We start from the raw sequence: 26,630 nt of genomic DNA on the forward strand, positions 1-26,630 counted from the left end.
TAGATGAACAAACCAACCAGCCCTCAGTTTGAGCTTATTTTTTGGGTGACCAGTCCAAGAATAGGTGTAGAATAGGTGTCCCCTCAAAGGGATGCTTACGTCCTCACTCCTGTGTGGAATAAATAAGACGTTACGAACTTGCTATTGCTATGGGATAACACACCCAGGGAGCTCTGCATTTGGATAGAAATCTTTGAACTCACACAGTGTCGTTTACCTCCCCTTCCTGCAGGAAGCCAGCTGGGAGTTCAATTTTTCCCCATCCTCTGTGCAAATCATTTGGGACCCAGCTCCCCAAATCTTCTGTTATTTCCAGAGGTCTGATTTCCTTACTTTCCAGGTTGCTGTTTGTTCTGCAGCCACAAGCAAGCGCTACGGCCTAGGTCACCCAGATGCCCAAGTGCTCCCATTCTCTGTGTAGGAGCCAAAGGGGATAGTCCTACCGAGGTGGAGTTCATCTGAGCTTTTTTGGAAGAGCAATTACAGTCAAGACACATGCCCAGAAGCTCAGTGAACAATAGTAGCTCGAATAAAGTCCAAACTGTTCATGGGCTAAGCTCCTCCCTTGCTAATGACTGCATGAACACCTGGACCAGGGGGCTGGGGACCACATCTCCATTCCAGCCACCTGTCTCACTGAAAGGATTTATTTGGCTTCAGCAGGACTATCTTGAACCCAGACTTCAACCAAGAGTTGAAGAGTTCAACCAAGAGATTGTTTTTTAATATGTTCTAACACCAAAATGAGACTTTTGACTCTTTCTGGGTTTTGACTGAATGATATTTTGTCTCTGTCAGAGTGTCAGATTTAATTATTTTCTAATCCATTTTATCACCCTCCTGATATCATTAGAAAGATTATGCCTGTGGTAGCTTCTCTCTAAGGCTGTCCTGCAGATAGATCACTTTGCTGACTCCATTACTGCAGATAACTAGTGCCAGTTCTCTTTAAACTACATCTTCACAACTGCCCTTTCCAATTATTGCTCTATTATTTTTATTCTCATCAGTTCTTAAAACTTTTCTAACTGTGAAGGTGAGAGATGTGATTTCCTGATCTACCTGCTACTTGGTGAAGGTATGTCTGCATACCCTTAGAATGCAGGCTTAGTATAGAACTTTGCTTGGCATTTGATTGCCTTAAAAAAAAACATTTAGAGCCTCCTAGTGTACTGCGGGATCTTTGGACCTGATGCACCTATCACTGTTCAATCATCTTTAAAGAAACCACAAAAAATGATTGAAAGGGAAGGTAAAAAAACTGGACTGATAAAATACGCTGCATTGTGCATATTTCCAATGTCTGCTCTTCAAGATAGTCTCTTAGCTATTAGTTTTGTCAGGGTCATCAGCATCTGTTGGTGCACTCAAGGCCCTGACAAGTTATTGCTTATTTGAAGAGATTACTATATTATTACTCCTCATTAGAAAAATAAAGCTGTTGATCCAGTAGTGCATTCTTTTCCCCCTTGCAAAATATTTTATTACTAAGTATTCAAAAACCTACAAAACAAAACATACAGACTTACCATTTATTTTTAGGTTTGAACAAACTCAGATTATCTGTGTTGGAGGCAAACTCTGAAGTCCATAAACAGGCAGTACTACCACTGATGTATATGGAAATTGGAATAAATATTAACCAAGGACTTGTCCTGAAAAGAAAAATACAGACATCATAACAAAAATAATTACAATCTGTGTGGTCAAAACTTTGCAAAACTGCAGGTTTGTTTAAGGTTTAATTTGTCCTCATAAAGGACATAGACCCAAAAGGGGATTTGGAGTTTACATCAAACATCCTCTGCATTTCAGGACTGTTTAGACTGGCGATGGGAAGAGGAGAGGTCACACTCCCAAACTCAGACTTAAACTCATTCAAACTCACAAGAATTTTATTCATAGCAGAAAGAAAAAAAAAAGTTAGGAACTCTATCTTTCACGCTGTAGGAGATTTTTTTGATTGATGAGAATTTCTTGATCAGATTTTTCTCCCTCTGGGATTTCTTTCTCAGATTGTTTTCCTGTTTACTGTTTGGACTGCAAAGAACCCCCTCACTGTTAAATCTAAACAAATGAATCAACTTTAGTCCATAAGATAAGTCTCTTCAGTCACCACCTGGCTTACAACTGAATTTTAATTTCTCCTTTTCAATTGTCTCATGATTGTTCATAATGAACACCCAGTTCCACCGATGCAGACAAAAAGATAGGAGTGACACCACAAGCTGGCTACAGACACCCTACTCACCACCTAAACTAGTGTAAGGCCAGGATGGATAGATGCATTTTCATTTGAAAATTTTCATTTGGGGCTTGTTTGGAAGATCCCTGTTTGGGTCTTCTGTAACCAGAGGAAACACCTATCAACGTGCATTCACTGCCTGAGGATTTAATGTGAAAAATCTTGTGAAGTTCAAACTTTCTCTGGCTGGCAGCACACACACACTGGGCATGTTTTAGACAAACCTGATGCCCACATGGCAGGACAAATTTCTGACAGTATAAAAGCCCTGTTATCTCTCCTTGGCAATATGCACAATAGGAGCCTGCTTGCTTGACAATAAAACGTTGGCCTTAATATAATACTCTTTTCATAGTTTACAAGGCTAAGCTTAATTAAAAGGAGAATTGTGGATGCCTTCCTTTCATTTGGTAGTAAACACAGGCTCCTTCACCCCATACAAAGCTAATGGTGGTAAATTGGGCAAAGTGAACCACTAGATACTACGCTATTCTGGATGAGAATAGAGTACTGTGGAATATACTGCTAGAAGGAAACAGCATTACTATTCAGTAAATCCAGTTGCAATTTATAATGAGACCCTCACTGGGCTGCTCTCGCAGTGAGCTGGAAGGCAAGAAGGTATTGCTGTCCTGCTGCAAAGTCTCCCTGCATTTGGAAGGGCTTTGTGCCAGAAGTGGAGATCTCTCTCTGATTATCGCTCCAATCAGACAACATCCAGTTGGGTGAAGCTGCTTTTCAGGCAGCAACTAGCAGGTATCATCAGCTATACCAGAAGCACGAAAAGAATGGAGCAAACCAATGTTGGCACCACAGAAAGCAAAGTGAGACACTTCATGTCACCTCCGTGGAGTCACTCATAATAATCATCACACTGCCTTTTCAAACTGCGCTCAAAATTGGCAGCCTGAGGAGAGGACCTGCAATGCGAAATATGTTACAATAGCTGCGAACACTACCGAATTGCAACCTTGAATGCCCACAGTCAGTGAGCCCCCTGTTTTGAACTGCGCCTTGGTACATGAAATCACAACAACATTTTGTTTGGATTGCTGTTTACATTGCAAACACGTGCGTGCTCAGGCATATTTTTGTACGGAATGTGACATGAGAAAGGACTCATCCAGCATTGTGGGCTCACTTAAGTATTTTCATAAGGTTCATATGGAAAAGGAGATTGATAGTAAGATATGGAGCTTTCATCGGGAATTGGTTGTATGAATTCATCCTGTGTAAGTAATATACAGGCTGAAAGTAATATACAGGCTGAAGCAGCTGGATGGCTTTTGCTGGACTAAATGAAATACATCGATGATTTCGATCTCAGTAGAAAGAGCTCTAACTTGATTCATTCGTGACACATCAGGCCTGATGTCCAACCTCAACAGTTGCTGTTGACTTGGTGATATAGACAAATAATCTATTGGATCACTGAGTTTTGACTTGTGTTATTTCAGGTTATCTCAGAAATTTCTTTTTACATATATCGAGCTTTACCTTTAAATTAGTTTGCTTTTCATTTGTTGCTCTGACAGCTACTATTAGAAAAATTTTCCAAAGCCTTGGAAAGCCCTACTGCTAACTTCCAGTCCAAATCCATCTAAGGCCAATTTATGTCTATTGTTTAATTGAGCTGATATTTTGCTTCAGCTAGTTCTTGTCCTTTCTTGGTGCTTAATTGCCTATAGTATTTGTAGTGTTCTCAAGTTGTACCTCAGCTTCTGTTTTTCAGGCATAAGAAAAGAGCGTTTTTGATTCTTTCCCCATCGAACAGTCTCAGTGGAGAAATGTAGTGCTGTCACCAGCTTGGGGCTATGGCACATCACTTGCAAAGAATGAGAAAACTTGCATTACTTTTCACTAGCATTCTCCTGCGATAGGAGATCGCCCTGGGGATTAACCACAAACTAGTAGAGTAAATTTGACCCTCTTGACAAACATACATTTATACTGCCAAAAATCTTTCCCAAGCACTTTAGGAACATTGCATCTGTTTCAAGGTCTATCAAGAAGCATGCTGGTAGGCTTTATACAAACAACCCCCAGGTTATTTTTCAACAGCAATAATGCTGCTTTTCAAAGTACTTGGCAGTGAAGCTGCAAGTAGGATCTTGCAGAGGTTTACTCCCCTCTAACCTTTTCCAGCAGATTTTCTCTTCAGAAGGGAGTGACTGGACCATATAAATGCCACAAACAAGAGATGTTAAAACATGAAGCAACACTACAATAAAATGAAGTAACAGGCAGCTGCAGATTCTCCTGGCATTAATGCTGGAACTGGTGGGCTGTGAAGGGCCTACTTCACTTTTTGCGTGTGAAATGAAGTGGAATAACCCTACTGAAGTTAAAAAATTGCAGTGGCTTAAGACCTACGTGACTGAAATCGGAATCAGGCCCTCAATCTCCACCAGGTCATTCCTGTACTTCTCTAGTTTTCATGTCTTGGGAGTGTCATGACTCCTTCCCAGGGCAGCCCTTTTCTAACCTTCATGGCAATCATAGAATCAATCATAGAATCATAGAATGGTTTGGGTTGGAAGGGACCTTAAAGATCGTCTAGTCCAACCCCCCTGCCATGGGCAGGGACACCTTCCACTAGATCAGGTTGCTCAAAATTCCATCCAACCTGGCCTTGCACACTTCCAGGGATGGGGCATCCACAACTTCTCTGGGCAACGTGTTCCAGGGTCTCACCACCCTCACAGTAAAGAATTTCTTCCTAATATCTAATCTAAATCTCCCCTCTTTCAGTTTAAAACCGTTACCCCTCATCCTATCACGACTCTCTCTGATGAAGAGTCCCTCCCCATCTTTCCTGTAGGCCCCCTTTAAGTACTGGAAGGCTGCTATAAGGTCTCCCTGAGGCCTTCTTAGTAAACAAACAAACAAAAAATAGCATCTTCCAGACTTTTAGCCATTTCGTAACCACCGGATTTTGCATGGGATCTAGGGTCTGAGCTGGAAGCTGCTCCTCCTGCTCAAAGAACTGCTTGCTCAGCAGCAGCTGCTTTCCTTTTAAGAGATTTTGGCAGCTCCTTGGGCAGACACCGGCAAAATTTCTGTGGTGGCAGTCATTACTGTACCGCACATTCTTGTCATCCATGGGACGCACAGGCATTTCGCCCCGGGCAGCGTGGAGTTAACTTGCCTCCTGCTCTGTGCCTTGGGAATAAGAGCTGGGATGGCAGCCCATAGTAGGAGGGCCTGGATCGAATTCGCCAGTGAAGAGGAGGGATAACATTTTTGTGTGAGGAAGATGCTTGCCAAGAAATCAAGAGGGAAAGCAACGCTGGGAGAAAGGAAGTAACTCATCAGGTGCTCGGGACAGACAACAGCAGTTTTGGGAGCTGGGTACACATCAGGGTCTTGGAGGGATATTTCTCTCTCTCACCGGAGAGAGAAAGCAGGAGGAGCAAGGCAGATGCCTTCATAAGCCTGGGAGCATTGCCAGCACCTCACAAGCATCCAGTTTCCTACCAATACAGGTGAGATAAATACCACTACACCACTTCTAGAGAGGAATAGACTGAGGTTGTAGAAAACTTTTAAATGTAGGACTAGTTTTCTACCAGCACGAGCCACAGAGAGGCAGGAACATGGCGGTAGGGGCAAAGAGGAGGGCGGCAGCAGCCCCAGCTACCATTGCCCCAGGCTGCTGGAGGACCACACACCAGGACAGAGTGCTGTTAGGTACCCAGCCCCAGGTCACACAGCAAGGCAACGCTGCAGGCAGGAGAACAACCCAGTCTTCCTGACTCCTGGTCTTGTGCCTCTAAGCAGGAGGCTGCCTTCCTTCCTCTCCTAGATGGGTCTATTCACATGAAATCAGCGTTGTTACACTGAAAAAACTAGGGTGAGTGACAGGATAGTCCTGCTTTAGCTGTCTAAGCAAAAAAAAAAACCCCAAAGTGAAGGATGAATCAATCCTACCCTCCTAAGGCAACTAGTACTACCTTGAATTTCCAGACAGAGACAGGCCTGAACAAACTTTCCAATTATGACACTCAGAAACTCCTTGAGCCAGATCGCATCTTGCTGGCTTAAGCCCAGCTCTGAGGACCTAAATCTCTCACACTAAGGAGTGATTAATTTGAGATCAGTGCAATTGCACTGTTATAAAATTAGCATAAACTAAAGGATGGTCTGGCTCCTCTAGTTTCTGCAAACTGAAGGAAATTATTTCTGAAGAGAGAACAGCTTACTTGAAACTCTAAGGGGAGGCTGCTGAAAAACAAAGCCGCTTGGCTTTCTATTTCCCAAAAGCAAAATACAGTTGGGTAGAAAGAAGTGAGGTAAATCATTGCTGCAAAACTTACAATTATTCACTGAATAAGATGCTACAAAAGGGAAAAAAAGAAAACCTTTAGGATGCAAAGACTTGTTTTCCTTTGGTTTTAACTAGCCATTTGAAAACACTGCAACATGACCAATTCCTCAAAAATGTTTTCCTGACCACAGCGTCTTGCATGCAGACAAACACATGGATTATGCCAGTTCCTGGAAGAACAAATGTCATTAGCTTTTTGTAATAGTTGAGCACATGTCTGTTTGTATTGTTATTTTTCTCTCTTCTTATCTCCCTAATTTTGGGGGATATTTTTTCCTTTTTTTTTTTCTAGATGGTTTAAACAAGTACAATAGGTTATTTTTTCCTCTGTTTGTTCTTTTTTTGTTTGGCTCTTCAGACTTTTTGCCTGTGCAAGTAAAATTGCCCTTCCTTAACACTCTCTCTCCTGCTGTTTCAGCCTGAACAGCTTCCACTGGGTCACCTTCATGCTACCGTTTTAAACAATTTGCTTGCTTGTAAGTAGCTAATTAGTTATTTTCTATCTTCAGAAGTAAGCTTTTGGGCTTTAACCTTTTTTAGTGAGGGCTCCTGTTTCACCACTGTGTATTTGAGAAGAAGTTTGCCCAGATAAGGAGAATGATGGGAATCTGACTTGCTTTCATGGGCAGATTTCTCAGGTATTGTTTTGTGTTATGGAGTGTCGTGGTTTACCCTCAGTCGGCAACTGAGCACCACACAGCCGCTCGCTCACTCCCCCCACCCGGTGGGATGGGGGAGAGAATCAGAAGAGTAAAGTGAGAAAACTCATGGGTTGAGATAAGAACAGTTTAATAGTTGAAATAAAATAAAATACTAATACTAATAATAGTAATAATAAGAATATGCAAAGCAAGTGATGCACAGAGCAATTGCTCACCACCTGCCGACCGATGACCAGCCAGTCCCCGAGCAGCGGCCCCCCCCAGCCAGCTTTCCCCAGTTTATGTACTGAGCATGACGACACATGGTATGGAATGTCCCTTTGGCCAGTTTGGGTCAGCTGTCCTGGCTGTGCCCCCTCCCACCTTCTTGTGCACCTCCAGCCTTCTCAGTCAGTAGAGCATGGGAAGCTGGAAAGTCCTTGACCAGTGTAAGCACTACTTAGCAACAACTAAACATCAGTGTGTTATCAACATTGTTCTCACCCTAAATCCAAAACACAGCACTGTACCAGCTACTAGGATGGAAATTAACTCTATCCCTGCTGAAACCAGGACACAGTAGTACTGAGTCAAGGCAGCAATTAGGCATGTACTTACATGCCTTTGAAGTCAGTGGGATGTATTACTGTCTCAAAAATGGACAGGCTTAAGCAAGTGCTCTCCCAAACTGGAACTTTATTTATTGTACTCTAGTGCATGCCTGCATTGAGAGGCTTTGGAAAGCTGGCGCCTCGGTTAAAGGTGTAGAGTCAATGCATGTATAGTAAAGTGCATTAATCTGCTCGATGGATGCTCTCATTACATCATTGCAGCTTAATCTGAGCACACCTATAGACAAGCCCTCAAGCTGCGCTTGTGACACTAAACAGCTTTGAACATAGTATGCCACTTATCAATCTCTTTCTGTAATCTACAATCTAATGTAGAATAGGTTAGAATCTAATGTAATTCAAGTGTTTCTTGCTGAAATTAATTCATCTGGTATAATGTTTCATATGTACAATAAGCAAAAATTCCCAAACTTCAAGAATTACAAAATGTGGATCAAAGAAAAGGGATAGATGACCAATGGGATACATGAAAGACACGGAAATGTTTAAATATGTTGACAAAAAAAGAGAAGAATTTATGGAAAGGTGATCCTGAACCATAACACTGTCTGTGAATCTCAGTCCCTCAACAGTGGAAAAGTCTGAATCAAAGTCGGAGGAGCAACATTTAACTCAGACTTAAAATTGAAAGAAAGGATGGAGTGAGATGGTGTAAAACCTTAAAAATTCACATCTCCTCTTGATTTGTAGAATTAATTACTGACTGAAATGTCAGGCTGCTTTAAATTAGTTGTGCTACGAGTGCAAACTGTAATCAGTCTATGTTAGTGAGTGTATTCTATTTGCTTATTGAAAGACTTTATTGTGTAATGCATTCTTGTGGAAAGACAATGAGCAGACAGAATCCCAGCAATATTCTGTATTGGTTGTCTGAAAACCTGCTGTGTTTTGTTTCTCTTTGCTAAATGCTCCTAAAAAAAAGAAAAGCTTAATTAAACCACAAGCATCTGTCTGATGAGCCTCTCCTTTGATATCTCTCTTCTGATAGTCTCTCTCCTGACAGGCTGTGATACTGCACTAGAAATGCTTTGTGTTTTCCTCCTTGGGGATAATAACTGCTTTGTTCCAAGCATTTCCTTGGCCTAGGATTCGGGAGCTCTGGAAGAGTGCAAGCATCTTCCAGCCTATCAGTGTGAGCGTAGGACCCAATGTGGAACTAATTAGTGACATAATGAATGCCACAACAGTTTATTGCCAGGAAGCTCCTAGTGACGTGGCAGTAATCGCACAATGACTAATCAAGATTTTCTTAATTTCCCTTTAGCAATTCTACCTCATAAATTAGTGAAAAAAAAAGAAAATAAAGCTGTAAGTAGAAGAGAGGCTATGGCTTAACCTGACAGACAACGCTCTTCTGCTTTCACGGGGTTATAGCATGCAACCCTTCTCCATCAATTCTAGGACTTTGGCTACCGAGGGCAGAGAAGAGTGGTTACGAACCCCCCTCATTGATTTTCGTGGACTGGTCCTAACATTAGGTGCAATGTAGTATTTAGCACAACTTTTTGACGTGTGGGGTGCAGCCATACGATCAACCCGAGGTTGACTGTTTTAATCAAAAATGGTATGTATTACTAGGATTGGGTAAAAATGGAGTTACCCTTTTAAATGTTTTCTGCACGTAGTAAGTCAAACTAAAAAAAAAAAAAAAGCAGATGGATTCAGATCGTTCACAACCGAAGCAGTCCAAATCCTGTATCTAGACCAGCAGACGGTGTGTAGGACTAAGCGTATGTGCAGTCCCGTGCAGGATGCAGTCTCCCACCGATTATTTTTCTCACAACAGCAAATATTTACACAATACCCCCCCCGCTCACAAGCCCGCTCCAGGGCGCAGCGTTAAGGCGCGGTTTGCCGCGCCGAGCAGATTCACCCCTCCAGCCAAGAAACGACCCGTGCCCGCCCCGGGTCTCTCGCAGACGGGACCCGCCACCCTCGGGAGCCGGGGGACTGCGGGCGGGCGGGCGGCGGCGAGGCGGGGCCGGGGCCGGGCGCATGTGACCGGCGGCGGCGGCGGCAGGGGGCGGCCCCGGCGGGGGCTGTGCCGCGCCGCGGCGGGGCAGTGCGGAGCGGCGGCGGCGCGCCGGGGGATGCGGAGCGGCCGGGCCCCGGGCAGATGATGGCGATACGCGAGCTGAAAGTGTGTCTGCTTGGAGTGAGTAGAGGGGACCGGGGGGGTCCGCTTCCCTCCTTTCTTCCCCACCCCGCAGGCGGGGGCTGAGGGAGATGTGGTGCTCGCTAAAAAGGGGAACACTTCCAGCCACCCCCACCCCCCATTCCGGAGGGCGCCGCGTCTCCCCGTCCCGGGCAGGGGGGCTCGGCTGCGGTGAATTCCTCCGCGCCGAAACTCGGCAGCCGCGCACCGGCCTCCGGGGGACGGGGAGAGGCCTTGGTGGTTTGTTTTGTTTTGTTTTGTTTTTGTCTTGTTTCTGAACTTTTTAAAAGTGAGAAGGGCGTAATGGGTTGGGGGGGGGGGGGGAGTGAGGGGCTCTCTTTGGGGGGCGCCTCCCCCCCAGCGCTTCCCAAACGGGGGGCGTCGCCGCCGGCGAGCCGGCTCTCCCCGGCCGCGGGAGGCGGTGGCGGCCCCGCGGCGGGTCTCCCTCCGGTGCCGGAGCCCCGAAAGGCGTCCGGGAGGGTTTTGCTGCCCGCCGTCCCCGCGGGAGGCTTTAGGGTCTTGTCACTCGCAGCGCTGGCTTCACCGAGCCCCTGCAACAATGGTGGGAAGCGAAACAGAGGGCAGCAGCCGCGGCGCGCTGCCCGCCCTGAGACATTATTTCGGGTGGTTCCTTCTCCCGGGCGCCTCGGCCCCGTGTCACCTATGTGCTGTGTCGGTGCTTTGTTTAATTACTTGCCTGGGTTTATTTAGAGCCGCTTTCGCTCGGCTCCTCACGGGAATGCCCTTTCTGCCGTTGCTTTTTCTTCTTTCGCTTTTTGGCGAACCCGTGTGTGCGTTTCACATCTGGAGCAACAATGTGCTTAGCTTTGCAGTTTGGCTCCGCCTGCCCCCTCTCTGCCCTGCACGCAGGGAACTTCGCAGCAAAATGCGCTCACCGAGTTGTTACAAACACCGCTACACCGCCGGGAGAACTGAGCTGCCTCTTCTGACAGTTACTAGCAGAGCATCACTACTTAGGGTTTTTTTGAAATCCAACACCTCAAATTACCAGGCGCGAGTTAGGCTGCTTTTCGGTCCGTATCTCTCTAAACATTCAGAAAAGCTGCATAAGTGAAGGCGTTTTAGAGTGAATTCTCTTTCATGCAGTACAAGTGAGTTTTAACATTTAACAAACAAATCCAGACACTCCGGTTCTCTGTGATTTGTGTTGACACTTAACCCCAGCCGGAGTGGCTACCTTGCCCTGGAGTAAGTGCCAGGACGTGGTGCCTGGGCGCTGGAGAGTTCAACCCAAAGTACTTGGCAGTGACCATTCCTCCTTTCTCAGTTAGAATTCCTGCCTTCAACTTTTAAAATGGCATAGAGACAAAATAAATGTGGTTTATACAAACGTGAGGAGTCTGTGGTAGAATATGTGGCTGTGTCTTTATTTTTTCTTCCCCAGCAGAAAATCCTGTAATTTTATAGAGATGAAGTGTCTTGTGGAATGACATTCCTCTTGCCCATTATTTATTGCAGGTTTGTAACATTAAAATGTACTGGAGGTTTTGCAAGGCAATTGTTTACTTCTCTTTAAGACAGGAAAAGAAACCTATAAAGCAGCTCTGTGTTACTAGAAGCATGCAATTACTCTGTAGATTCATTAAAATGATAGGGTGGCAGTGGGAACACTTAGGAAGATGTAAGTGTCTGTAGTTATAGTCACTTAGTCGTTAGTGAGATGTTCCTTCCTGAGTTTTATTACGGTATAATCCTAGAAAACCATCTACTTCTGATCATAGACATCTCATTTACCATGGAGGTTGACGCTCTGTTTTCCCAAAAGAGAGGAATCCTTCATACGACGAATCCCCTCGGGAAGTTCAGACAGATTTCCAGAACAGGAAACTCCGTACCTGTCTGTGTGAACAAGTGTGGGCATTAATCTTCTGATCTGCTGGAAAGCTAGATGGCAGCTCAAAAATACATTTTCAGATCTACCAAAAGGAATCTTGACAGTTGCCTTTTCAGTACGTCCTGGTAGGTTGATCTGTATTGTATCTAGTAGATCCCCTGATAATCAGTCAAGTCTGACATGTCCAAGTCCCAAGATGAGTTCCTATCCTTGTTAGAAGTAGGGATTAAATTGGTTTGTAAACCTGTATCCCTCTCTACTGCTGAACAAAGCCCTAGGCTGCACCTCTAAATCAGACAGGAGGATCACTGATGGTCTATGGCCCTCAGCTGTGCAAAAGGCCCGGGCTTGGGCTGTTTCTGCCAGCTCAGAATTCCCCAATGAGGAAAAATTGCAGCTGGCGCAAGGTTTGCAAAGCCAGCTTCTCCACAAGCCCTGAAGCCCTGTTTGGCTGTGCAGGGTCTAGATGGGAGGGTGAGGAGAGAGGGGAATAGAGAAACCAGAGCTGTGCTCCATGCTGCCAGCCCTATAAGCTAGCGCAGTACTCCAGGGCCAGTGTTTGGCCTGGCGCCGTTGCAGTAGAGATGGGGAGTAAGTTATCGGCTCCTAGATGTAACCCTGCATTGCCAGGAGGGAACCTGGCCTGTAATTTTTATCATAAATCTAACAAAACTGGGATTTGGGTATCTGCATTTCACTTCCTCCTCCTCCAGAGTATCTCGGGGTTTTTAAAACTCTCTGTGGGTGTGATGGGAGCAATTTGGAGCAGCCTGGAGTAGTGCACAACAAGGGGATGGTCGTGGGGTTTGTAGATGTTGAAGGAGACACCAGCAAGAGAATGAGAGAGAGGAAATCTGGGGCAGCTGAAGGCTAGGTGTGAGCCAGTTTGGAAGGCAGGCTTTGTTGATGGCGGAGCTTTGTTATTCATGAATTTGAGAAGGCAGTGCTCTTTGAGGAGAGTTGGTTCCAGCTTGCTGGTGGGCTGGCAGGAACAGGATGCCTGCCTAATTGTTCAGTGCCTCACAGCCTTAGGTGTAAGAGCTACGGAGGTACAATTTTAATAGCTCTCTTGAGTATGTTGCCATGCAAGTGGCCTCAAGCCTGCTCCTAAACTACTTCCCCCAGTAAATTATCGCTGCTGGGCAGTGAGGTATCTGCATGTGGAAGGTGTTCATCTTCGTAAGTGCAAACACTTGAGCATCTGCTCCAAGTCCTGTCTTGTCACCCCAAACTCTTCCTGGTCCCTCGGTCCAGTCTGTTATTCGTTCACAGCAGTTGTCCCTGTGTTAGAGGCCACCTGCTTCTGGGGCTGAGCAAGTTTTAGCTGCAGCTCAGTTTATGCGGTGAAATGAAGTGCAGCTCCCGTTTGACTTGCGCGATGTTTCTGTCCTGAGTAGGCACCCGCTTGAGGGGGTGAAGGAGGGAGGAGTGGAGGGGGGCTGCTGTGTTACTGAGCCGTGCTTCAGTGCTGAAATGTGGCCGGGCGTGCAGCTGCCAGGTTTCCTAATCTGGCTGTGGCTGCTGAGTGCCATGTGCCTTGGCTCCCGACATTTTCTTTATGCGGGCTGGAGGAGCGATTTACAACTCTCTGCCAAGTCCTGACATAATTGTATGTGGCAACCGCAGAAGAGATTGCCAGGTTTAGGACTAAGGCAAAGTTTCTTGTCTTTGTCACTTCCTGAGGAAACTTTGACGGCCCTTCAGAGAGACTTTGGGAGGTGGCTTGCTAACTACCATCTAAAGTGACCTCCATTACTCCTTTCCTTTTGTTTTTGTTTATTACATTTTTATGTTGTGACTGTTCATCATAGGACCAAAGGAGTTAGGACTGGAGGAAGCTCAGAGGTCATTCCTTGGCCCTAAAGCTCCTCTTATAACTTTCCTGACATATGTTTGTCTCACCTGTTCCTAAAAAACTTATGATGAAGGTTTATCTTCTTCCCAGGGTTATGTCGCAGAGCTTAACTACTGTAGAATTTTTTTCCCAAACATAGTGCCTACATCTTCCTTGCCTGAGACTTCATTTCTTCACCCTCCTGTTTGTGTTTCCATTTTCTTGCTCATAAGAAGTCAATTGCTGGCATGCGTTCTGCTAGCATGTAGTCTGAAAATACTGTCTGAAGTTGGTAAGCCTGCATTTGTAAAAGGAATGACATTTCATCTGTGGAGGAGAAGGAGGTTTCCTCAGGAGTTTCTCCACAACTGAATCCCAATTGCTAGATATGGAGAACATTTTATTACCTTTGACGATGTCGTGCACCTTGGTGTGCAGCGTCTGCACATGCAGGCTGTGGAATTGAGCTCAGAATTGTTTGATATTCAAAGTAATTGGGAATATGATAATAGTTTTCTTAAGGAGAAAATCTCTTTGGTTTTCTTATCTTCACGTCATGATAATGTAAAGCTCTGGATTCTGCTGGATGGAGAACAAATTCCTGTAGCAAAGCATATGCATGCGTCAGACCTTTCAGTGCAAAGCTTAAGTACCCACTCTTCTTCTCTAAGTAGCTATTATACTGAACATGTATGACTGAGAATCTTTTAGTTTGTGTTGGTGTTTATAAAAGGCAACAATTCTATTTCTCTTTTGACTCTAAAATGTTTGTCATTATTAATGTTCTTAGTGCCTAGATGTCCCAACCCAAATAGGAGCACTGCTGTTAAAAACAAAAATGCACCCCTGGATGGGTTGTACCAGTTAAGGACCTTTCTTCTCACTAGATGTGTGCAAGGGGGTCTACATGTTAACATGAGCATCCTACTGAAGACAGCAACGCTACACATGTGCAGAAGCTGTGCATGCATCAACAGCTGCAGTGCTGTAGCCTAAGACAGAACAAGAGGGACCAAAGTAGTGCAGACGACAAAGGTGGTCACGAAAAGAAGAAAATTGTGCTGATGAAGTAAATGTACGCCTTCTAAAGTTTTGTCCACAAAATATCCATCTGAGAGAAGAACAGAGACTGACAAGCGATTTTTTTTTTTCTCTTCCATGTTAATGGTTCATCATGATCTACTTATTAATTCATGTTTTATTATGTAAACAAGTAGCTCTATCATGAGAGAAATTTTTGAATCCTGACTTTGCATGGCTGTCTGTCTTGTGGAAGTGTCCATCATTGCAGCCTTTCCATCAAAGGAGCCCTCATCTGTGTCTCTCTCCTAGCCACTTATTTCTTTGCATTGTAGTGAAACATCAAATCATGTGTAAAACTGGACAATGATTTTAAGTCCATGGGGAACTGAAAGGCAGACAGCCAGACACACGGTTAGTGTGACTACATATGCCTCATTTCCTTGGGAAATGGTTTTCTTGGTATTTTTCCTTGGTGAAGAATACTCTGAAGTTTGCACTTAATGTGTGCACATAGCACTTCCATACTCCATTGCCCTGCTTTGCCATTCAGAAGAACAGTCTACCGGGATACTGAAGGAGACTGAGGCTGGTGGTTTTGGGGTTTTTTTTGAAAAATATTACATAAAAATCCAGTTACATACCGAGTGAGAAATGCCTTTTCTCTTGTATCAATAAACAAGTATGTTCAGAAGCCTAAACTAGCCTTTTCCTATTAATTTATAAGATATTTAAATGGCTACAATCAGATTTTTGCAATGTAGACATTAAATATGTAGGTAAACAGTTTCTCAGAATTTAACAGAATTGACCTTGGCCTTACTGTTTTCCTGACGTATCTACAAAACTTTTTTTATTTACTCATATCTTCCAAAAGTTTTGGGTGGGATTGCTTAGAAAAGTAAGTAGACTGGGTTATGACCGGAACATCCTTCTAGGAAAAGATGAGTGCGGAGGCCACATTCTGCTTTCGTTTCCAGCAGCACAACCAAACTGGATTTCTGAAGCAGCAGAAGGCAGGACTTGAAGCAGGTTTTCCCCCTCAGAGGCTTTGCAGCTACTGAAAGTAAGCTTGTTACTACTAATCAATTGGGCAGCCAGAGAGTACCCCGTGATCGGCTCCGATCTGCTGATAATCAGCTCTCAGGTCCCAGCTGCTGCTTATAACTTGCCTGTTGAATGAGACCATGCTGTGGCTATCATCCAGAAATCATATGCAGGCTGTAGTTTCACTCTCTCTCAAATTGTATTTATTTCTTCTGTTTATAGTGTTACCAGTTGGGGTCTTTTTATGTTTCCCCAGCCCCTTGCTTCAGTCCCTCTTTTTGATTTCTTAGCATTGGCTGAAAAATTGTGAAACTTCTTGTTTTACAGTAATGCTGAGAAAAAAGTAAATTCTTTCTACCAAAATAAGGAAGTTGAATTGGTAATAAACTCTTTTTTTTTTCCTTAACACAGATAAATGCAGTTTTAGCCTTACTCAATGAAGTAGTTCTGAGGCAGACTATGTGAAGCAACCAGAAACTGCATGCAAGAAATGTATGGGGAAAAGAAAAACCCTCACATTCTCATCAGACAATTCCTTTTAACTGGCTTAAGTCAAGCCATATTAAAAGGCCATTTTTTATTTACATTTAAAGTATGTTTTCTGAGACTCTGGTTGATGGTACGACTTGTTTCTAAGGCGGTAATTTGCCTTATTGATAGGGTGTGTTGCAGTTAGAGTGCAGTTTAAGGAAGTGGCAAAATAGGCATTAGCTGAGCTGGTCATGGGCAAAGGCCTCTGAACCTGCAGGGCTTTTGCATATGGTAGTGTTTATAAATTACAGCGCTGGTAAATTTTGCTAGTGTTGGGTTGTGTCTGAGCTGGGTATGTGGGTGCTGCAGACTGCAAGTGTACAGGCTGGATAGACATATTCTTTCTAAAATTTCTCAAGCTAACTCCTTGTTGAGAGAAGCGTTTACAGGGAGGCTGGAGCCACAGCTCTGCTCTGGTTGCTCTCAAACACCCACCTTTTCTTTCGCCTCCCTTCTGCTCCTTCTTCCAAATGCCATTTGCCCAGTCTTCAGGGCTGTTAGACCCTCCAGGGATTGCTGTTGATCGTGTATTTCCTGGCTGTGTCCCTGTTCAGATGAGATCAGGGCAGGCACCATTTTCTTCATTTCCTATGCCTTGGTTTTGCAGGGGAACACAGAGGAGTGCGTTGAAATGGAATACAGCTGGCTTTAGCAGGTTTGTACTGTTGACCCCACCTTCCCTCACAGTTCAGGTGCTGTCTCAGAAAACAAGCTGTTGAGTGCAGGGGAACTTGTTTCTCCTCAGAGTCAGTGGCTCATCAACCTCCGTTGATGTGGGGCTGTAGTTTGGAGTTGTGGTTTGACCACCTTGCCATCATCTCCACCTCCATCTGGAGGTTTGGGGCTTCCTCTGCTCATGTTTTCCTCAAGCTGGTTCTGGGGGCCAGCCGAATGCCCAACACATGGATGGATACCCAGAGGTACCCTCCGAAAGGGTTGGGAAAGGTGGTGGGAAACTGGGTGGGTTCATCTGGTCCGGTCTACTGGATCTTGACATTGAAGGGAACAAATGCATTTGCCCTGGCTAAATTAGGTAGTGTGCCCATCAGGCATTTCAGCCTTTCTCAGGGTTGGTCTCGTTCTTTCACGGAGCTCATCTGTAAAGCTGGGAGCACCAAGGATCTCATTTTCAGGGCACTGATCATTTGCTGTCTCCAGAGCTGGCAGTGCGTGTCAGTTCAATAAGTACCTATTCCCTCTTCTGCTCCTTGGTTTCCTCGCCTGCGCCGTGGATGCTGGCACGCAGGCTAATAGCTGAGTGCTTCCTGCTCTGGGTCGTGTCTTCATCTGCTCCCCACCAGCTCTGCAGCCCCGTGGGTGAGCCAGACCCACAGCAGCTGGCACAGAGGGCTGTAGGGTAGCACACAGCTCCCGGGGCATGGCCGAAGCTCCCGGCTGTGGGTTGCTCTGGCGTCCCTGGAGCTTTCTGCAGGGATGGCACGAGGACACAGGTGGGAACAGCTTGTCCTTGGGCAGTCCAGGCAGTGGCCCTGCCTGCTGGGGGAGGAGGAAAAGGAGTGCTTGCCACTTCCTATCTCTCCTGGAGTTTCCTGCTCTGATGGGCTTTCCCTTTGAAAGCCACTATGAGCTAGTGTGCAGCCTGGTCTTTTCCTTCTAGTTTACATGGCCTTGTATTTCTAAATGCTTAGCCTACTAACCTTTACAGCAGATTTAAGCTGGTTTATGTTTTCCCCTCCACTTCCTTTGGATAATTGGCTGCATTATAAAATACTAAAAAAAAAATAAACCTACCTCCATCCAGTGCTAATCACACCAATGGGTTAGATCATCCCACACTTTTTGGACAGGACAGAACAAGCCTTCAGTGCTCTGCTCCTTGTCGGGGCTTGTCATGCCCCCCACTAACTTGCGTTCACAGCCTACGGGCAGCTCGTATGACTATAACTCTGCAGCCTCTTGCCAGAAGGTGTGTGAGAGCTGCCATGGGGCATCTGTCCTGGTTTCAGCTGGGATAGAGTTAATTTCCTTCCTAGTAGCTGGTACAGTGCTGTGTTTTGGATTTAGGATGAGAACAATGTTGATAACGCACCGGTGTTTTAGTTGTTGCTAAGTAGTGCTTACACTGGTCAAGGACTTTCCAGCTTCCCATGCTCTACTGACTGAGAAGGCTGGAGGTGCACAAGAAGGTGGGAGGGGGCACAGCCAGGACAGCTGACCCAAACTGGCCAAAGGGACATTCCATACCACGTGTTGTCATGCTCAGTACATAAACTGGGGAAAGCTGGCCGGGGGGGCCGCTGCTCGGGGACTGGCTGGGCATCGGTCAGCAGGTGGTGAACGATTGCACTGTGCATCACTTGCTTTGTATATTCTTTTATTATTATTGTTATTATTATTACTATTTTATTTTATTTCAGTTATTAAACTGTTCTCATCTCAACCCATGAGTTTTCTCACTTCTACTCTTCCAATTCTCTCCCCCATCCCACCAGGGGTGGGGAGAGAGTGAGCGAGCGGCTGTGTGGTGCTCAGTTGCCGGCTGAGGTTAAACCATGACAGGCATGCACTTCCAAAGTAAATGAGAATAAAAGATGCTTTTATTCTCACGGAGATGTTTTTCTTCTCTCTACCTACCTTGTAGAGACTGGGTAATGGCATAAGAGTCAAGGTGAATGGAAATTTCTTGAATTCCATTTCAACTTAACTTGTAATACGCCAGGAAAGGCAGACATTTCAATTTTCTTCTGAAACATCTTATACACCCTTCCTGTGAACGCTTGCAGTTTTGAACACCACCGCAAGAAGACAAATCCAAGCTTTAGGAAGCCGCCAGCGGAGGTGGATGGGAGGCCAGCTCGGAGCACAGCCTTGTGTAAGCAAATGCCAGTGGCTTGATTTATGGTCTCCATCCTCGCAGGGCTGCTTGTGAAAGCTGAGCAACAGGCAGTGGAACAAACGCTTTTTATTTTCGTCTGGCTATTTTTAAGCAGAAATGCTAGTTAGTGTGTGGTTTTTATATTTCTTGGAGGAGAGGGTAGAGCAGTTACGGTTTTGCACTTTTTGTTTTGGACGGAGTAAGTTCTTATTTGGGCAACGTGTGGAAGAACATGTGCATGAAATCCAGCTACTAAATACTTTGTCTCCCCGAGTTATTGTTTCCTCCTTTGTCAGCAGAGCGACAGGATGCTGCAGACGTCATTGGGTGTCCCGGTTGGACCGGTCAGCCTCTGCCTGGCACAACCGTAGGGGACTGTAAAAAAACTGTAATGGCAATCTTTTATAAGTATCAGCCTCTTGCAGGAATTCACCTACAGTTAGGGACTCTCTGAGGCAGATTTTCCTTTGCTTTAAAGCCTGTCTATAGAACTAAAGTGACTTAAAGAGGTCCTAAAGTGGGTTTAATTTTGAAAAATTAATCTTTTTTTGGCCCATTTAATTCCGCAGCAAACAAAACTTAGTAGTTGTCAATAGGATCTAATGGTTCATCAGCAAAGCTGTGCTTCTGACCGATGGGACGTGTCTGAAGCCATTTGCATGTCCTCCCATGCTCACTGGTGACCTGTGAGATACAGTGGCATTGGAGTAGCTTTAACCTTCTCTATCTTATGCTTGTGATCAGTAGCTGGTACCTTGTTTCCAGGATTGCCGTTGCATGTGTTCTCCAGATATGCCCATTTCTTGCTTGTGAGGCTGATGCTGGGAATTCAGCGACAGAGGAGGAATCCTTAGGTATTTGGTCAACGCCTGGTGTGTGCCAACACAGAGAAGCTGTAGTAGGGATCACCGGGCTTCCCAAAGACTGATGTGAAAAGCATCCCCAAGAGGACTCCGTTGAATGCGGTGTAGAGTCACACCAAGGCTCAGTTTGGCTCTTGGGACTTTAATTCATTTTTATCTACTTGATTTAAAGGGGAGAAATTGCATTATCGCTATGGTTAGTAGTTTAGGAGTTAGAAGCATATTACAACTGAAAAATTTGAGGAGTTTGTCCATGCGCAGTCACAATTTTAATCTCAAGCAGCTTCTGCCGTCTGTGGAAGCAAATACTACGTTTGTTTGCTTAAGACAGTCTTTGTTAATTTAAAAAAAACACCTCTGACTGACACACACCACTACCAGTCTGTAAGGGCACAATTCCACTTTGTGGCTGGACAAATCTGGCAGTTGGTTAATTCCTGGAGGGATTTGGGAAATGAGAAAGAACAGATTGCCTTTATTGGATAGGAAGCCCATTATCTCTTCCCCCGCCCGCCCTGCTCTTTTTTTTTTTCCTTAGCATACCAAATATAAGTGGGGCTATTTTAAGAGTCATAAAATCAACACTTGCAATATATCTTGTTAAAGTTGATACGAACAGGAAGCTTCCAACCACATTTAGGCCCGAAGTCCTGCATGGTGCATAATCCATGCTGACTTCAACCTTTGCAATACTATGCAGACAATCTTACTTTTAGGATATTCAGTTCTTGAGTGTGCTACAAACAAGGTTTTCTCTTATGTTGTCCCTTAAGTCAGCATTTTTCTTTTTTTTTGGATGATATCGCTCTTGTGGAAAATTCAAGGGAAGTTGGACTTTGTTTTTGTCTTAGTTTGCTTGAATGTCAATGAAGGAATTGAACATTGTCCCCAACATTTAATGTCTTCAACTGTTATGACTCCAGCAGCAGAGTGTAGTTTGTGTGAATAGTCTTCAGAGTCAATTGTTCTGTCCTTTGATATTCCCACACACACACCTTGGATATTTTTCTTTATTTTTTTTCCTGCAGGATGTGCTTGAAAAGAATAAATGCATGCCTAGGCATTAGACAGGCAGTTGGAGCGCATTTTATGTGACAGAAATGGCAGTTGTATAAAACCAGATAACATAAATGCTGATTTAAGATTGTGTTACTGAAGCCCTAATTTGAGCAGTGTCCTTAAGCACGTGTTTAATTCTAAGCATTGGGGTAATCCCACTTCAGCAGTGTATCAGGATACATCGTTCGGCCTTTGCTGAACGGGCTAAGTTGAATCCCAAGCTTAAAGCTCAGCATATACTTTAACACACAGCAGAATGCAGTGCTGTGTCGAGGACAAAGATAAAAAGTTTATGTAAATTAAGTATTTGAGATAACACAGCTCTTGAGTGATTCCTGTCATTTAACATCAAAAGCAGATAAAGTAGCTCAGTTTTGCCTCTGCTTGGTTTTCAGCATCTGGTAGGCTCTTGGGAGATGGTGCTTTATTTGACCAGGTAATTAAGTTGATCCAGAGTTTTGTGGCCAGGTTTGCCTTCTCCTTTAGGCTGGTGTGGAGGAAAAAAGAGAGAGAGACAGAAAGAACGAACTTTTGGCACCTGTAGAATAAGTCCCACGTTAAAAAAGTTTGTCTGAAGGCGAGTGGCAGCCCTACAGCCTGAAAAGTTTTTCAGGAATGGTTTAAGTGATGACCAGTAGAAAAAGGGGTGTAAAAGTCGGTGTAGAGGAGATTTAGAGGAACAAAGTGATAAAGAGAGAGGCTAACGGAGGAGGAGGAAGTGGAGGACCGAAACTGAGACACCGAGGGAAAGCATTAGAGGAGCATTGTGGGGGACTGGTGGGAGGGAATGAGGAACATGGAGGGGTAAAGTCGGAGCAGGAGCAAGGGAAAGAGAAGCTGAGAATAAGGAAACAGAAAACCACGCAGAGCAAAACAACGAAGGGAGTAATACACACAAAATAATAAGGTGGGGTGAAAAAACCCTGCCACCTCTCCCTTGGTTTTAGCCTTCAGTTTCCTTTTTTTTTTTCTTTTAAAGCTGTAACTTTGTCTTAGTTTGTTTTGAAACATAAATGAAACAACACTCTCTTGTCCAGCTGAACCTGCAGAATTGTTGTTTACATTGCATTAAATTAAGCTGTATCTTTCCACCAGTCAAGAACACTGTTGCAGATCTGGTAACTGAAAGGGAAGGTAGGATCTCATGGGCCACTTGAGATGTCCAAAATCCCTGCACCTGTTGTTCTGCCGTGTCTGGGGTCTGCAGGAGCTTTGGACTCAGTCCCACACGGTCCCAAGCACTCGGGCTGCAACACAGAAAGCGTGTTTAGCACCCAAACAGCCTGTCCTGAGAGGGACTCCTCAGTACCCTCTGTGTGGCTCGGTCTCTTCCTGCTTTGGAGGGAAAGATCAAATTGGCTCTTCTTCTAGCCCGGCTATTCTTGTCCCTTGAGGAGATGTCCTTAAATGTACTAAACTTCATGGTTTAGCATTGCCATTTGAAATGCTCCCTGAAAAGGAGCATTTTTTCTCCCTGAAAAGCGCGTTTTCAGTTGAGATTTGCAAAGTCCGTATGCTTTTGATCATTTCTAGATCCCTATTTCTGAGTGAAGATGAGAAAAATTGGCCCGGTGAATCAAAACTTTCTTCTGAGAGTCAGTTGTAAGTTAGGTACTTATTTCCTAGTTATTTTTGTGGTGGAGAGAGGAAGGTGCCTTAACAGTAACAGCAACAAAATCTGTTCTGCTCATTTAAAGGGCTTTTCCCTAAAAAGTTGAATTCCCTGGCACTAGTGGCACCAGCTTTAGGAGCTGCTGAGTTTCATTCCTGCTGAAATCCACAGGAGGTGAAAACATTCAAGAAGTCAACTACTTAAGGGATACGGCCTTGTGTTGATGATGTCTTCCATTTATGAGCCTGTTCGGTGCAGATAGCTTTACTCTCAGTAAGTTCACAGCAGCCCACAGTAAATCCACAGATAAAAAACTCACCCCTGGGTTTTATTATACTGTGCTTGCTGTTATCTCTTCTGTTTATTTGCATGGGTGACAGAGGGGAAAGCACCAGGTGGGCCCTTATATGAAGCTGTTTAAAATAAGTGGTGATGTGTACTGCGTTAGGGAGAACTTCAGATCCAGGCAATAGGTGGAATGAACATGAAATCACTATTAATCTAAGTTAATTGAACATGATAGTTTGGTGAAAAACTTTCTAACACAGATTTAGGTTTGCGCGAACCTCTGAGTGTCCATTCCCAGTCCTGCACATCAATTCAGGAAATGAAAACCCCCAGTTTCAAGGATTTTAGACCTCTCCTTGATGCCATTTAATGTCCATGTAGATGTACATTATCTAGATGTTATCTACATTTAACTGTAGATAACAAATAATGGCAAATTCCAGTAAATCTCAACTCACCCCCTTCCCCTGATGCCCTGAGGGAAGGCACACGTTGTAATGTGTCTGGAAGGGTAATGAATGCAGGTTTCCAAAGGCTGTGGGTGGGCCAGCAAATTGTAAGGGCAGCCTGAGTAAAGAAGATGCCGTTAGCAGCTGGCTGACCTTTAGGCTGCTGATAAAAGGAGACTGCCTCAGACCTTCCATGGTCATCAGAGACTGCTGATTTTACATGTTGTTGTATCAGCTAAAAAGGAACTAGTAAGCAGATGCAGAGTTTTTGGCAATAAAACCACTAACGAAATCCTTAGCCCCTGTCCCACCCGCGCGGCATTTCCTGAACCGCTCGAGGATGCTGGTGTCTGGCCGCCTTTGGCCAGCGGAGAGGCAAGGAAGGCTTGTTTGCCTCTGGTTGTTGGTAGGTGACATACCCCTTACTAGGGCTCCGCTAATTTGGAGCAAAGATCTGGGGCCATGAAGCTGCTTCCCATTTGTTAGGGGAAATGTCTTTATATAGCTGCCCCCTGAAACTCTGCCTCCTTCCTCTCTGTTGCCTGTTGCTGCAAGAGAGAAGTGATCAGGCTTTCTTTTCTTCAGGACTGAAGTTTTCAACTGGTATTTCAGTTGGCACTCATAATTTATGTGGCTTTTTTCTTCCTTTTTGGTATGAAATGCAATAATAAGTTGCAGGTGAAGTAGTTACAGATTGGGAGGGGAATGTCTGAACACTGAATTGAGTTGCTTGTTGAGCTTGGACAGGCAAATTTGAAGGTAATTCAGCCCTCTTACAAATTTTTCAGTTAACTGCTGGACAGTTTGTATGTTACCGAAATAGTAAACTGAACACCAAGAGCCATTTCCTCGAATGCTGTACCTAGTTCATGTGTATATAGTTCATTGCATATGAGCCACTGCCTTCATTTAATAAAAGAAAATGACTTCATTGGGATTTGTAGGCAATCTGTAATATGAAACTATAATGCTTGGATTGGATTATCAATTCCAGACTGGCTGGAAGGTTTTGAATATCTTCTATGTGGGGACAGGTATATAAAATCTTTCTTTCTTCCTGTTTAGTAATTGACACTAACAAGTCTCTATTTTGAAATTATGGTCCCTAATGATAGGATTTGACAATGGAAGAGGCAGGGTGCTGGAGTATGAACGGAAACTTGTGTCAAACGGCAATTCAGGTCAAAGATTATTTCCTCGTCATACAATTATTTTGAAAGTTTCAGCTGCTACAAATATATGTGGGGAAGGTTCACTTAGAAAAGGAATTTGGTTTGGAAAGAATAACACAGAATCATTTATCCAATTTTTTGCTGCCAAACTGTACTAAAAAACAACATTTGTCAGGATGCTGTTGCCTAACGTGTTTACTGAACTATGAAAACCTCAGGTTATTTATGTATTTAGTCTGAAAATTGAATTTAGTTTCTCTGATCACTGCATTGTACAATGACGATGAATGATATTTAACCAGATTGTTATGCTGGTGTGTGTGCATATGGCCTATAGAGATAACAGCCCCTGCAATCAATACTCATTATCATTGACAATGTGAGGTACAGTGACTTGTAAGTTACTTCCTTAACACTTTATCCCTTACTTAATTTTTCAAGTTCAGGGCCAATTATCAGGAATTTTAAGCAGGTATTATTCACACAGATTTTTTACCATATTTTTAAATAGGAATTCATCTGTAGGAAGAGTAGTATGTCAAGTGGATTTTTGTGACTGCATGTATATTTTGAGTTAGAGTGGGTGGGAAAAGGATGGCAGTGTGCAGATGTTAAAAGGTCTCCTAAGTTTGTCCAGAAAATAAACTCTGACCATTTGAGTTACCAAAATCAGATAGTGCTCTTGGTAAAATTCCATGGGCATTAAAGCAGGACTTGAAATTTTTCTTTGTTTTACTTCGGCTTTATTTAGCTCCTCCCTGTTGAGGTTTCACATGCTGGAGAGATCTGCTCAGTTTGCTCTTGGTTCCTATTTCGTTGGTGGGGCAGGGAATGATGATTGGTGACCACCACCCATCTGTGGCACCACAGTAGGAATTTTCCCATGGTAAACTGTGGCTCTTCTTTCTCCTCCTCACCTGAAAAATGAAGTGGTGAACATGGAAGTGATCACACTTAAGTATCTGTGGTGGTGCTCAGCTGGGAATCAGCAAGCCAGTAACAGGGAGAGGTCATTAAGGTGAACTGGGGTGGTGGGAGTGAGGAGATGGGAGAACATGCCATGGAGTGTGAGATAATACACTTTCTTATCACTTACAGGGCATTTAGCAGGGTAGGTTTACCTGCTGGTCTGTGTTATGCCTTGGTCAAGAGGATCCTATGATTCAACAATCAGCAGAGAGCAAATAGTGGCATGATTCTTGTTTGGGCAGTAGTGACTCTATAAAAGTCCCACAGCTATAGATCTAAAAATGAACAACAACAAAAAAAGTCACTCTGAGTCATACGACATTGTTGATATTTTGCAGGCTTGGGTGGTTTCTTCCTTTCATGGTACATTAATACAGTGATTTATGTGTGGGATATGGGCATCTCTTTGCAGCTGCCTTTGCTTTGTTCGCACCACTCGTTGTCATGCAGGGCTCCTGAGGTGGTAACAGCAGTGGAAGATGCCCATGTTTCCAAGGGAAGGTGCTCAGGCACTGTTTTTCTTTCCATCTCCGTCTGTCCCGCTTGTCTTTTTCTTGTAACTGCATCATGCAGTCCTCTTTCCCTCTTTACCCAGGCTCTTGGTTCCCAACTCACTTGAGCAATTTAGCCAGTGCTCCTTTCTCCTTTCCTCCTGTCCCAGTGTGGCCAAGTTGACCGCTTCCTTCTCTCTTAGTACCAGCAGTCACCAGGTGGTGCTATTTCCCAATTAAATGCCCTCCTTTGCATTGCAGCACAGTGCAGCCCTTGTTAGAAGGGTTTTATGGTGTTTGGTTTTGTGATGGAGCTTTCTTTGGTGGGCAGCTGTGTCAGGTAGCGAGGGGTCTTGCTTCTCGCCATGTGTTCAGTCTTCAGTCAGTTTTTTTGAAGCAAAGTTGTTCCCTGTGACTTAATCAGCCAGTGCCTTGTTCGACGTTGAGGTCCCAAAAAGGCTGGACTGCTTCTACACAGCTTGTGACTACACTGTTGTACTCAAAAGCCGCTTCACTGTAGTCTAAAGCACGAGCAAGTCTCACTCAGGATGTCCTCAGGCTTTGCGCTGTTGGGTACACCCCATGCAGTGGGAGGGTTTTTTGC

The 26,630-nt window shown here is 44.4% G+C and overlaps 1 protein-coding gene across 1 annotated transcript in view; it reads left to right on the forward strand.

The window, feature by feature from the left end:
* Positions 1 to 9,577: 9,577 nt before the first annotated feature.
* The window catches only part of RAB31 (RAB31, member RAS oncogene family), a 70,082-nt gene continuing 53,029 nt past the window's right edge, over positions 9,578 to 26,630 (forward strand). The window contains 3 exon segments of the mRNA XM_076329983.1: positions 9,578 to 9,685; positions 9,688 to 9,741; positions 9,743 to 10,000. Of these exon segments, the coding sequence (XP_076186098.1) occupies positions 9,578 to 9,685; positions 9,688 to 9,741; positions 9,743 to 10,000 (420 nt within the window).

Source organism: Aptenodytes patagonicus, chromosome 2, assembly GCF_965638725.1.
Source record: "Aptenodytes patagonicus chromosome 2, bAptPat1.pri.cur, whole genome shotgun sequence".
Taxonomy (NCBI): Eukaryota; Metazoa; Chordata; class Aves; order Sphenisciformes; family Spheniscidae; genus Aptenodytes; species Aptenodytes patagonicus.